Source organism: Gobio gobio (genome assembly GCF_949357685.1).
Source record: "Gobio gobio genome assembly, chromosome: 22".
NCBI lineage: Eukaryota > Metazoa > Chordata > Actinopteri > Cypriniformes > Gobionidae > Gobio > Gobio gobio.
In genome coordinates this window covers 41,483,571-41,497,152 of record NC_137118.1, presented here as the reverse complement: position 1 = coordinate 41,497,152, position 13,582 = coordinate 41,483,571, and the positions used below count along the sequence as shown (strand labels likewise).

Genomic DNA, 13,582 nt, shown 5'->3' with positions numbered 1-13,582 from the left:
TTCTCACTCATTATGTAGTGAACCCAAAACAAACTGTGCTTAGTATGCAATTCAACACCCTGAACAGTTTGAAAGGTCAACATAGGCCATGACCCGAAAAGTAAATGGAGAGTTGAAAATGCTACCGTGCATCCTGTAAACGCACATTTATCAAACAAGGGGAACCTGCACAACATCTCTACCGTAGAGTTCCTCAGCAGAAACTATCGTAAACATTAAAAGCAGATTACGGAGCTGAATGGAAATCCCAGCAGCACGCTCAAAGGAATTTCATTAGTTTCAAGCAGCAACAGCATCCCCACCCCCCACACAACAGAGTCCCTGTGCAATAAGAGAGGAACATGAGAATTAAACAGACAAATCAAAGTGCAAAAGGCTTTGGCCGATGTGTTCACTCACAAATTTAATTCCATGCGTTGTAACTTTGGTCATGATACAACATCTTACGCCGCAGTACAGAGCTCGCAATGCCCATGTTTTGGTTTCGGTTGAAGTAAATACTAGTCAAATTCAGTTGAGGTAAAATGAGTGCTGTCCAGTCGATTAATCTCGATTAATCACGCATCTAACATTTTACAATTATGCATTTAGCAGATGCTTTTATCCAAAGCGACTTACAACTTGGGGGTACAATAAGCGATTGGTCGTGAAGAGTCGAGTGAGCGCAACAAGTGCCTGAAATACTTAGTCCGTGTACATTTCTCAGTGTAGCACAGGCTAGAGTAGGGAGGGAAAGAGGAAAGGAAAGTTATTTTATTTTTATTTTTTTAAGAGGTTAAGTGCTCATGGAAGAGATGAGTTTTTAGTTGACTTTTGAATGTTGTCAACGAATCAGCGTTTCGGATGGCAGTGGGAAGATCATTCCACCAGCTGGGAACGTTGAATGAAAATGTTCTGGAAAGGGATTTTTTGCCTCTCTGTGATGGTACCACAAGCCTTCGCTCCTTAGCTAAACGAAGGCTTCTGGTGGGGGTGTGGAGTCGTAGAATCGAGTCAAAGTATGCAGGAGCTGAGCGCGTGATAGCTCTGTAGGCAAGCGTCAGCGCCTTAAACTTGATGCGAGCAGCGAGAGGTAGCCAGTGCAGAGAGATGAAGAGAGGTGTGACGTGGGTCCTTTTGGGCTTGTTGAAGACAAGACGTGCTTCTGTATTCTGGATCATTCAAAGTGTTTGGATCGCACAAGAGGGGAGTCCAGCCAGAAGCGCATTGCAGTAGTCAAGTCTAACAAAAAGGTTTTTGTTTATAAATGTGTGTGTGTATGTGTATGTGAATGTACATATACACACACACACACACACATATTATAGACAAAAACCTTTATGTTGGATGCGCAATTAATCACGATTAATCGACTGGACAGCACTAGGTAAAACGCAACTTATTTCTTCTCTCAGTGTGCAGTTGTACATTAAACATCGTAAAAAAACAAAACAAAGAACTATTTATTGCTTTAGATTTAAATCTCTCAAAGGCAACAAAACATTTATAAATAACTTATTACTCATCATACACAAGTTGGACAAAGACAATTTCATACTCTTCAATGAGTAAAACAATTATAATAACAATCCAATGCTATTCTTAAATAATTATTTCTAATATTTTTATCCTCCGTAACTCTCACTGGGATAGTTATACTATGTATGAAATAAAAGAACACTTTAACGCTGAAACCTTTATGCATGCACTGCATAGCGTACTTACAGCATGCCATGAATACACCAGAATAAGGTTTAAATAGTATCTAATGTCAGCTCAGCATGAGAGGAACACAATGGAAAAATCACTGTGTGACCTCTGAAACGTGATCTCAGGACAGAACCGGCTTTATGGTCACTGCTAGTAGATCTAGGAAATCTTAATACTAGTTCAAGGAACCTGTTAACTAATAACTTGAGAGGCGTAACCAAACAGTACTGGCGACTTCAGGAAGAGATACTGAAGATTCAATAGTGTACAAACAAGTATGAGAATCACTTCAGTTCACAGTGAATTCTGTTCAAGCATCTCTCTCCATCAGAGCAAGGGAATGTTTGTTTGTGTTGTTTGATGGACAGTTGTAGCCTTTGAGATTAAAAAAAGTAGGTAAAGGCTCGTTCACACCAAGAACGATAACTATAAGGATAAATATTAGCGTCCACATCAACAGACGATGTCGTTGTTTATTCTAAGCGCGCTGTCGCTTTAAATGCTCGAACTCTTTAAAGCAGGGTGGATTTTGATTGGCTGTCAGTGTTTTTATCGTTCATCAACTGAAAAAAAAAAGTGTTCTGAACGCGATTCCAACGATATTGTTTCTCAGTGCCGTTATCTTTATAGTTGTGGTGTGGACTCTGCTTTTCTTTAATATTGAGAATGTTTTTTAGATCTATCTTTATCGTTATACGTTATCATTTTCATCCTTGGTAGGCTTTAAAGGAATAGTTCACCCTAAAATGAAAATTCTGTCATCATTTACTCACCCTCATGTTGGTCCAAACCTGTATGAGCTTCTTTCTTCTGCTGAACACAAAGGAAGATTTTAAAGAATGTCAGTAACCAGACAGTTGATGGTCCCCATTGACTTCTATAGTATTTTTTTCCTTCTATGGAAGTCAATGGGGACCATCAACTGTCTGGTTACTGACATTCTTTAAAATCTTCCTTTGTGTTCAGCAGAAGAAAGAAGCTCATACAGGTTTGGACCAACATGAGGGTGAGTAAATGACAGAATGTTCATTTTAGGGTGAACTATTCCTTTAAATCTCACAAAAATCTTATTTCACCCCAAAATGAAAATCAATAAGGACCATGAAGATTTTTTGCATTGTGATATTTCTTAGTATTTTCATTACAGTGAAGGGAAAAAATAAAGTAAACAATTTGAACATACAACATAAAAAGAAAAACGTATTTGTAGTACAGAAATATGACTCTAAAAAGAATCATTGATAATTACAAAACCTCCACACATTATTTTTTATTAAAAACTAATTTTTATGCCAAATCAGCTTAGATAATTAATGTGTGTTCAGATAACATAATATTTTGAGTTTCTGTTGATTAAACCAATCTTTCATTGTATTAACTCAAATTTTTCATTTCAATGAACTCAAAATTAAGGCAACAAGGTAACTTAAACCAACATTATTTTTGTTACCATGCAGAAACATTACAGTAATGAGAATTTGTGAAGAAAATGTGCGTAATTGTTATGAAAATAACGTATAACATCATGCAAAAAATCTTAATGGTAGATATATGCTTTATTTTATCGAATAAAATGTTGTTGTGAAATATAACTCTAGTGAGATTCATCCAGGGGACGAATGATGTCAAAAAAAGCATTCTACAAAATATTGATGAAATATACATACATAATTTAGACAAAAAAATAAATACATTAATCTTTAAATAAAATGTCTTATCATAATTAGAATTTTATAATCACAGGTCTGGATTTTGCAGTGGTCAGTGCTCAATGTTTTTTTTTGCTACAAATGCCACCACGTGGGGTTCTCCAAACCACATCTGTGTCAGCAAATTTCACGTCTCTATTTACAATGTTTCCCTTCACGTTTGTCACGTAGAGCTACAATTTCGTCACGGGTACATCACGTAGCCACACGTATCAAACGACCATGGAAAAAAAACAAATAAACTAGACCAGTCTCTTTGAAAGGATTATCGTTTGTGGTAAAAGGTTAGTTGTACACAAACAGTCCAATAATAGCTTATGAGACTCAAAGTGCTCTTATGCTCATAATCTCAGAAAACTACAGCACACAAATGTGTATGCTGCTGGGTCAGAGACATCATAAGAAGTGCATATCGTACAATAACTCTTGTTATATACTGATGAAATATTGTATAATGCCTATAAACGGGCATATTTGTCGCATGAACAGTTTACCGAAAATATTAGAAAGCGTCTACGTGATTACATGTCTACATGAATAGCATGCAATACAGGTCATAAACACTCCAACGTCAGGCCGAACCCGCAGCCCCTAAAATCACAGTGAGATCACGTCCAACATTGAAGACGATGCACCTTTTTTTTGGAGTTCTTTAACACACCTTCGGCCTCTCGAATCGCGAGATCGGGCCGTAGATGTGGTGTAGTTTCTAGCGGGGACTGGGAAAGACAAGTGTAAATGTGCTTGTGCGATCGCATTCGGTTAAATCTGGAGCTCCGCAAGGCGTCAGAGCCCCAGATTAGTGTCGTCAAATAGTGCTCTCGGTGTGCGCGTGCGTGAACATGTGCACGTGAGTGTTGGGGAAAGGCGTCGGGCTGCTGTTGCCGTGGGGATGAGGGGTGGGGCTGGAGTTGGAGTTGACGTTGGTGTTCAGGTGCGAATGGTTTTGAGGGTGGCGTTTGGACAGGCTGTTCTTGTCGTTGAGCAGCGAGGTGGTCTCATCCGGCCCGTTCTCTCTGGGAGCCGGCAGCGCTGGGGTGTGGTTCGTGCTGATGGAAGTGGTCTGAGGCGGGAGAGGGCCGGTATCCAGTCGTGTATGGCTGCTTTCAGGGGACTGAGGGGTGCTGTCCAGCTTTGAAGCCAGGAGGCCGTTTTGGTACTGCGAACGAGTGATCTAAGAAAAAAAAAGACAAAATAAAAAAAGGTTTCAAAAAGGTACTTTTATTCAGCAAGGCTGCATGACATTGATCATAACTGACAGTAAAGACATTTATAATGTTACAAAAGATTTCTATTTCAAATAAATACTGTTCTTTTGAACTTTTCATTTATCTAAAGGTGCTGGCAGAAATGTATCATGCTTTCCACAAAAATATGAAGCAGCACAAATGTTTTCAACATTGACAATAATAATAATAATAGCACAATCATTTCACTTCATCCCACTTACTCACATGGTCACGGATACAAGCTTGTGAGATTTGAACTACCGTATTTTCCTGACTATAAAGGCCTGTTCACACCGGGACGATTTTCAAGCGTGTTTATGGCCGACGTTTAACGCCTTGTGACTAAACAAAGGGCGCCAATGTGAGTGTGCACACCGACGAGCAAAACGGCAGGCGTAAAAGCGTAATTTAAAAAAAAAACGCCCCGGGTTCGTTTTTTTATTTTGACGCGGCGCGTTAAAAACTGGCCCACCAATGAGATCAGCGCTTTTGTTCACGTGCCTGGAGCTGCTGAAGTGACAGTAAAACACGACTTGGTGGCGCTCAAGCACAAAACGGTCTTGCCGAGCACACATTGATAAGACGAAGTAGTAGTAGTAAGTAGACAAAGAAGAAGATGAGCTGCTAATGCTGCTTGCCAGTTAGTAAAAAGTCTGTGAATGGTTTTGGCCATAGACATAATATGTCTATGGTTTTGGTAAATACGGTCTCTCTTCTTCTTCTGTGTGACAAGCGAGTGTCAGAAGCGTAAAGTGCCGCAGCACCACCTTGTGTACCGGGAGCGCATCTACTGAATGTGAACGTTCACTCGGCGCATCGCCAGTGAAAATCGCTTGGGTGTGAACACTCAAGACGCACCGAAAAACATCATGAAAAACGCTGGCGATAAGATCGCGCGATATTCGTCCCGGTGTGTACAGGCCTTAAGTCGCACTTTTTTCATTGTTCGGGAAAACAACTGAAAACTGAAAAAAATGTTAACTGAAATATTGAGAAACTGAGAAAGACTGAACACAAAATGCCCCCATAAAGAAAATCCTATTCTGCAAATTACAAACTGCAGGTAGTAAAATATGCAGCCGAAAACGGTAATCGAGCAGCAGAAAGAACGTTTGGAGTGAGTGAGAATCTTGTGAGGAACTTGTGTGCGGCTCCCGCTCTCCGCACGCGCAATGTGAAGCTGGCGTTATAGTCCAGTATAATGCGACTTATAGTCCAGTGCGACTTATATATGTTTTTTTCCTCTTCATGGTGCATTTTTTGACTGATGCGACTTGTATTCCAGAGCGACTTATAGTCCGGAAAATACATCGTTTTCTGTGATTGACACGATGTGATAAACTAGAGATTCATTATAATCAGTGAGGTCACCCACACCACAAATCATGCAAAGTTCGCTGAAAACAAAAGGAGAGATATATACATTGCGTCCGAAATCAAACACTTATCGTAGGGCTGCACAATATATCGAAATATCGCAAATGTCGCAAGGGCATGCAATATCTGAATGATTTTAATAGGCTACTTCAACATTGTGAAAAGTGTACGTTTTAGGTCGATGCATATAGCAGAGAATAGACTGGGCACACGACTGTTACTTATGTGACTTGCTTGACGTTAAAAAGAGTTATTAAACGCAATAACTTGCGAAAAACAACTCCTTGCAGTCTCGCGCTCTGACACACACACCGAAACGTACGCACAAGCCGTTCTTTTTTAGTGTCTTGTTACACACTCAAACTTTCAAATACACACAGTTATGTCAAAATGGCTGTCTTGACGAGCATTCATGTTAACACAGTCGGTTATGCTTTAAGTGAACAATATCAGTTGGGGAAAGAAACCGAATGCGTGTCAGGGATCTGTGCATTAGGTCTTAAAGTGACAGCCTGCTAATACAGTAAACCTGCCGCTGTCTGTCAAACAACACAAGAACAAGAGAAAATCACTCAGTGCTCTTGGCTGGATAACCTTTGTAGCTTTATTATGTATCAGTGTATATTTAATTCATGTGAAGACTACTTTTTTTAGTTCTAATTTTTTATAACAAAGATAAATTAAAATAACAAAAATAATCGTCCACCCCTAGTTCAGGTGTCTTTACCTGGATGTTCTTGATGTTAAGTTTTAGGCTGATATAACTATATGTTACCAAGTCAAGCAAAGAGTTTTTGGTATTTAAATATTGGCATTACATTTTTTGTTTGTTTACATTGATGTTAAAAATTATATTGTCAGATTTGTGACATCTATTGTAGCTAATTTTTGCTAGTTTTTAAATCATTTTTTAAATATAATTGAAATAGATTTTACACACTTAAAGCAATATCGTATCACATATAGAATATCGCATTATTTAACAAGGATATCGCATTTTTCTTCAATATCGCATAGCCCCACTATATAGTATACAAAAACCCAGTAAGCGAAAAGTCCCCGGATGACCTACAACTTCCGGCGAGATTCTGAAGTGCGCATTCAATATACACTTTACTATCCCATGAGGCCACGGGAGGGGATTTATGAATGGCAGTGAAGCGACGCAACTGACACTGGTAGGTCACATGACAGTGATTACATCGTGGATGTAGTACATCCAAATTTTAATTATACTGCACATGCATACTCTATATAGAACAAACTTTTTTAAAGGTCGCTATAAGTTCAGATTCAAATGTAGTACCTACTCAGACAGTACGCAATTTTGAATGCACCGATAGTATTTTTGTGTTGTGTTGCTGGTCAGTAAGGATAGAAACATGACTTAAACTCATTAGAGATGCTGAGCAACATCAGACAACTTCAATGGCATTGGAAAATTACTTTAGTATTTGGACTATGTAAAATGGAGCCCCTAAAGGGACATGGTGAAGGAAAAAAATATGAGATGGGAGGAAAAATAATTTGTCAATGCTTTTGCATTGTCTCTCGCAAATGTTTTGCGTTCCCCCGAGAAACTTGTTTGCTGGCACAAGTTTCTAGAGGGGAAATGCAAAGGTTTTGCAAGCAAACACAAAACTTTCGAAAGAGAACACAAAAGCATTGAAATATATTTTTTCCATCACCACATCCCTTTAGCGGCTGAGACTGGACAGGCTGGTCAAAATATTTGAATTGAAATTAAATAAATATTAAAATGTAATATACAAAGCTGAATTTTCAGCATCATTACTCCAGTCTTCAGTGTCACATGATCCTTCAGAAATCATTTTAAAATGATGATATTTTTTATTTATTTATATATATATATATATATATATAATATTTATATATTTATTTATTAGGGGTGTAACGGTACACAAAATTGACGGTTCGGTACGTACCTCGGTTTTGAAGTCACGGTTCGGTTCGGGTTCAGTACAGCAGTTTTACAAAATGGCTTTTTATTTATTTTTATTGGTTTACTGAAAAAAAAAAGTGTCTGTCCTTAAATTAATTAAATTATAACAAAGTTTATTGAAGATATTGCTGTAAACTATATAGAGAGCCGTTACTTGCACATTAATATTAAAGGTTAACAACAGAGCCCAAACTATTAGCCTAAATTCAGTTGCTATTTATTTTTAGGTATAATAATCAACACTCAAATAACATAGTACACAAAAATGTAAACTTCACATAGGCTAAGGCAGTTCTTGCAATAACTTCTAAATCTAATTATAAAATAGTTTTTTCTCCAATTCGTTGTTGAAATATAATCATTTATACACGGTGTCTGTCATTTTTATGACAGGTTTATTTAAACATACATGAAATAATCAAGACATCACTAACAGGTTAAGTAGAATATAATGAATATAACAGCTAATGTAGTGCATATATTTAGTGAAAGAGTTGATTTCTCGAGTGAATAAAATTCTGTGGACACTGAATGACTGCCTGAGGTAAATGTGATGCTGCGTGACATTGTTTAGTTTACAAGCAGTTATATTGAGGTCTTTCCACCGTTGAAACACTGATTGAGCGATTAAACCATGTATGATATGTGACAGTAAGTTGTAATGTATCCTCAACACACCTTCAGATGTTCATTCATGTTTATTCTTTAGGAAGAGATGATCGATCGCGTTCACAGATGATCGCGCGCGTTGCGCGAATGCTTGAACTGTGACCAGTGATCAGTCACGCCACATTAAAGAGCGTCAAAACGACATTTATTGTTTGAATTTCGTGATAAAATGGACTGAATGCTTAATATGTTCGTGTAGGAACTTGGATTAAAGTGTGTTCCGAGCTCAAAATAAGCCGACTGTTAACTGTTAAAGATCGCATTCGGAAACCGTTCGGGACACACGTGCACGAACCGAAAGCACTTTACCGAAACGGTTCGGTACGAATACATGTACCGTTACACCCCTAATAATATATATATATATATATATATATTTTTTTTTTTAGGGCTGTAAAATCGATTACTATCATTAAAGTTTGTGTTTATATAATATATATGTCTGTGTGTGTGTGTGTGTGTGTGTACATATGTATATAAAAGCAGCAAATTAGCATATTACAATGATTTCTGTAGGATCATGTGACACTGAAGACTGGAGTAATGATGCTGAAAATTCAGCTTTGATCACAGGAATAAATTACATTTTAAAATATATTCAAATAGGAAACAGTCATTTTAAATTGTAATAATATTTCATAATATTACTGCTTTTAAAGCTGCAGTCCGCCACTTTTTACGCACTAGCGGTTAATAAACAGAACTGCATGCGTCTTGCGGAAGAACATTGCAGCCGGAGCTACTTCTCTCTGTTTATGTCTATGGCGAGTCACGCAGGGACTGTGCTCCTCCGCAGCGGTTCCTACCAGTCTGGCCTGAAATAGTCCCAATATAAACACTTATTATAAGTGTAGCATAATGATTCAGGGTAAGACTACAACATGAATCCTTTTTCCAAACCGTGTTTTCCATTCTTATTGTATAATTTTTGTAAATCTTGAACACAAAAAAAGTTATGGACAGCAGCTTTAATGTATTAAAAAAACAAACAAAAAATGTGTCTGCTGTGTACACTCATTTCTAAAATGGTCAACAAATATGGGTTTTTTTAAAGGGCAATGCAAAAATCTTGAGAGCAGGATGACTCATACAATGTAGATAAGCATATATAATACATTTACCATTAGATATAGAAAAACAGCTCAAATTAAAGATCTATGAAGATCCCAAAAACGCAGCATAAAATAGTTGATACAACCCACAAGTCTTCTGAAGTCATAACAGGAGCATGACTTCAAATTTCAGGAGCAGACTGAAATGATGATGTTATCGGACAGCCACAAGAACATTTATGGACATAACATACCTTCACAAACTGTAGGTCAGTGAGGGCCCGCACATTAAAATCAGGGACGTACTGTGCCGCGGGGCTGTTATTGAGCTGACTGTTACTGCCGCTGATGGACAGAGAATCGACTCTCTCCGTGCAGCTCAGAGACGCAGAGCGGTTCAGACCGCTCACGTGAGACGGGGTGCGAAACTCTGGAATGCACATGAAATCCATCAGTTCATGTCGTGGCACGTCTGCTTACACACACACACACACACACACACACACACACAGATGAAACACAGTTTCAATGAAAATGAAACACACACGAATACTAATCTGACAAGACTTAGAACAACAACAGTGAGATGATGCCACCGATGAGAGGGAATTCACAACAACTGACAAGGAGAACAACTCCTATAACAAACAAACACATTTGAAATGAATGAAAAGATTATTGCAAATGATTGGATAGTCGTTTCAGGCTTCTAAAGCATGCATTTGTGTATGAGCAGTTATATTGGAGAAGAATAGATTTTAATATGCTATACTATTCAGGAGTATAATATTAGTATGTGATTATAAAGAGAAGAGGATGCACATAACCTCGGTGACCTAATACTGTCAAAACAAAACCACGTGGGATGAGCGCTAGATGGTCTGACTGTAATATGTTAATACACTAGCGCCATCTAGAGGTGTTGTTAGAAACTACATTCAGCAGTCACTGCGACACAGACAGTAAATAAATGAATGCTGACTGTATGCGGACAAAAGCGCACAAACAGTTCACTTGATTCAGAAGCTACTGATACAAGCATGGGAGATTTTTCTCTGTGTTAACGTGCTATAGATCTGCGAGCGACGCGATGTGATACACCAGAACTCCCCTGTTATAATCTATATAATCAATCAACAACACTGCACAACATGCAAAGTTTGCAGATAATAACGGAAGCTTTCTAGTATGTTCGTATCGTGTCGCTCACGTGCTCTCAGTGTAGTTGTTTGGTCAGTAACTGTATCCAAAGAGAACATGATTAAAATTAAAAAGAGTTGCTGACGGAACCAATCATCACAGCGATATCAGAGAATTTCGATGATATCGGAAAGTTGCCTTAGTATTTGACTATACATTGCACTCCATCCAGCCAAAAGCGTCTGAAACCGTACAGTTTGGTCAAAATATTGAGTTTTTTTCATTCAGAATATAGCTAACATGCTACTCGATAGGCGAACGCCACTTTACGTAGCCTAATTAATAGCCATAAACCAAACCGCCTAACTGAAAATTTCCTGAGGAGAACAGACGTAAACGAAGAAAAAATAAAAATAACCTATGAATATTACCAAATGATCTTAGTTTAATAATATTTGAATTCGTTTTTATTATGTTTTAGTTTGTTGTGTTTGTCGTTTGTAATTAAATGTCTATAGATTTTATTTATTTTATTTAGTAATACTAATTTTACTTCTACTAAAACATTTGCTGAGGCAGAAACAACGTCACTTTTTTATATTTTATTTTATTTGGAAATGTTTAATATATGTCAATGAACATCTTTTTTTAGTTTAAGTTTTAGTTCATGGTAAACTGCACAGCACTTACGTACACTAACTATGATTGATCATGTACAATTACATTACATATATAATTTATAAATGCAATTCGTTTTTTTTGTTTTTATCCAAACAACGAAGTTCCTGTTTCATCATGTCAGCCTCACAAGGATCATGGCAGAAGCAGAGCATGTTTGCTAGTATATTCTGATACTAAGGCAGCTCGTGAATGGAGCAGGACTGTATTTTCAGGGTGGTGTGAATGTTGTGTTCAGTTTCATGAGGTCAGGTGTGATGGACAGGCAGTGGGTGAGTGAGTGTGTGTGTGTTAGAGGTTAGAGTAGAAGAGCTCTCCAAAGATTGAGCTCAACGCCTGAACCAACTATCCAGCAAGCTTCCATTTTACTAACACTGTCATGAACATCTACACGTCTTATGCCATGTTACGCATATACGTTAATGCTTACATTACATTCCAGTAGAGTTATGTTGCTAAGCTAACACAACTAATGCTGCGTTTGAAATCGCATACTCTCTTGAGTAGATACTTATTTTGTACATACTGTACATACTAAAAAGTATGTTATATATAGTATGAATATGGGTACTGTGAAAATAACATTTGGACATAACCTATTACATCCAGCATATTGTCATTATCATGTGACCTACGACGTCAGTTGCGTCGCTTCACTGCCATTGATAAATCCTCTCCTGTGGCCTCATGGGATAGCAAAGTATTCATCGGATGCGTACTACCGAATACGCTTACTTCCATACTATATAGTAGGCGAAAAACAGTATGTGAGCCGAGTAATACATCAGAATTCATAGTATTCATAAAACAGTAGGCGAAAAGTATCCAGATGACCTACTTCTGGCAAGATTCTGAAGTGTGCATACGATGGACACTTTACTATCCCATGAGGCCACGGGAGAGGATTTGTGAATGACAGTGAAGCGATGCTGTAGGTCACATGACAACGACTGCATGGCGGATGTAGTACATCCAAATTTCATTCATACTAGCCTACACACACGCATACTATAAAGAACATACTTTTTTTTAAACAGTTTTAACAGCTTCAAATCAAATGTAGTGCCTACTACACAGTATGCAATTTCGGACACAGCCTATGTATTTGGACATGCTACTCTTTTGGCGGTGGAGAATAGACCAACTGTTTTTTGCAACCTAACCTATATAGTAAGAAAGTATTAGATTTTGGACTTACATACACATACATAGCACACACAAATATTGGATGAAAGTGCTTTTTTATTAAGATCGAACTACTGAATAAATATGTGCTATTAGATGGAACTATTTTCGATCAATATTTTATGCAGTACTGAAATGTATTTTTATTGCAATAGATACAATGCCTAAAATGGCTGCCTAGGCTTTAGAACAGAACTTTTAAATCACTGTATTAAAAAATATGAATAAATAAATTCAGCATGTTTTTTACACTTTTATAGTGATTGTCACATCCTTTTTGTAACTTGAAAGAACTAAAAAGTAAAAGTGGTTCATACATTATACGTCAGTTCCTTTGAATGCCAATGATCATTTTGTGTGAGGATAGCTCACAAATCTCAATTATGTTTGCACACATTCAAACATGCCGCCTCAAGACTTGTTGTGCGTCAACGGCTTTAAACATTTGGGCTAATTGCATCAATTTTGAATGTCTTGAATGAACGCAAGCACAAACTTGATTTGAAAATACGGACTGTTTCCTAATAAACAAAAAAACTATTGGAAATATTTTCTATCAATATTTGATGCAGTACTTTGGAAAAGAACTTTAAAATCAATGCTAAAATAAAATCTTGCTGGACAACGGTTCATAGCATGATAAAAGTTTTTTTTTTTTTTTTTTAACTAGTTCCTGTCCCGCACCACCCCCATGTTAGCTCCCCTACACCCCCGAGTTATCACCCAACATGCAGGGGATTTTACCTGGGAAACGCGAGAACACAGAAAACCTCTTAAGCGAAAGGCGGCGCGGACGAGGCGACACCATGGAAGGAGAGAGAGGGGGGGTGACAGCTGAGGGGAGGGGGGAGCCAGAGCAGAGCAGAGGAGAGACAGAGAAGCTCTTTAAAC

General features: G+C 37.8%; 1 protein-coding gene across 3 annotated transcripts in view; it reads right to left on the bottom strand.

Annotated features, from left to right (window-relative positions):
- Nucleotides 1–236: 236 nt before the first annotated feature.
- The window catches only part of LOC307119023 (metal transporter CNNM4), a 36,338-nt gene continuing 22,992 nt past the window's right edge, over nucleotides 237–13,582 (bottom strand). Inside the window, exons 6-8 of one of the 3 annotated variants that reach the window (XM_079805002.1) lie at nucleotides 13,436–13,525; nucleotides 9,943–10,118; nucleotides 237–4,572 (exon numbers count right to left, since the gene is read on the bottom strand). In XM_079805002.1, the coding sequence (XP_079661128.1) occupies nucleotides 4,207–4,572; nucleotides 9,943–10,118; nucleotides 13,436–13,525 (632 nt within the window). In that variant the 3' untranslated portion in view covers nucleotides 237–4,206. Of the gene's footprint in view, nucleotides 4,573–9,942; nucleotides 10,161–13,435; nucleotides 13,526–13,582 lie in introns of all 3 variants that reach the window. The other 2 variants (XM_079805004.1, XM_079805003.1) reach the window with 2 other exon arrangements.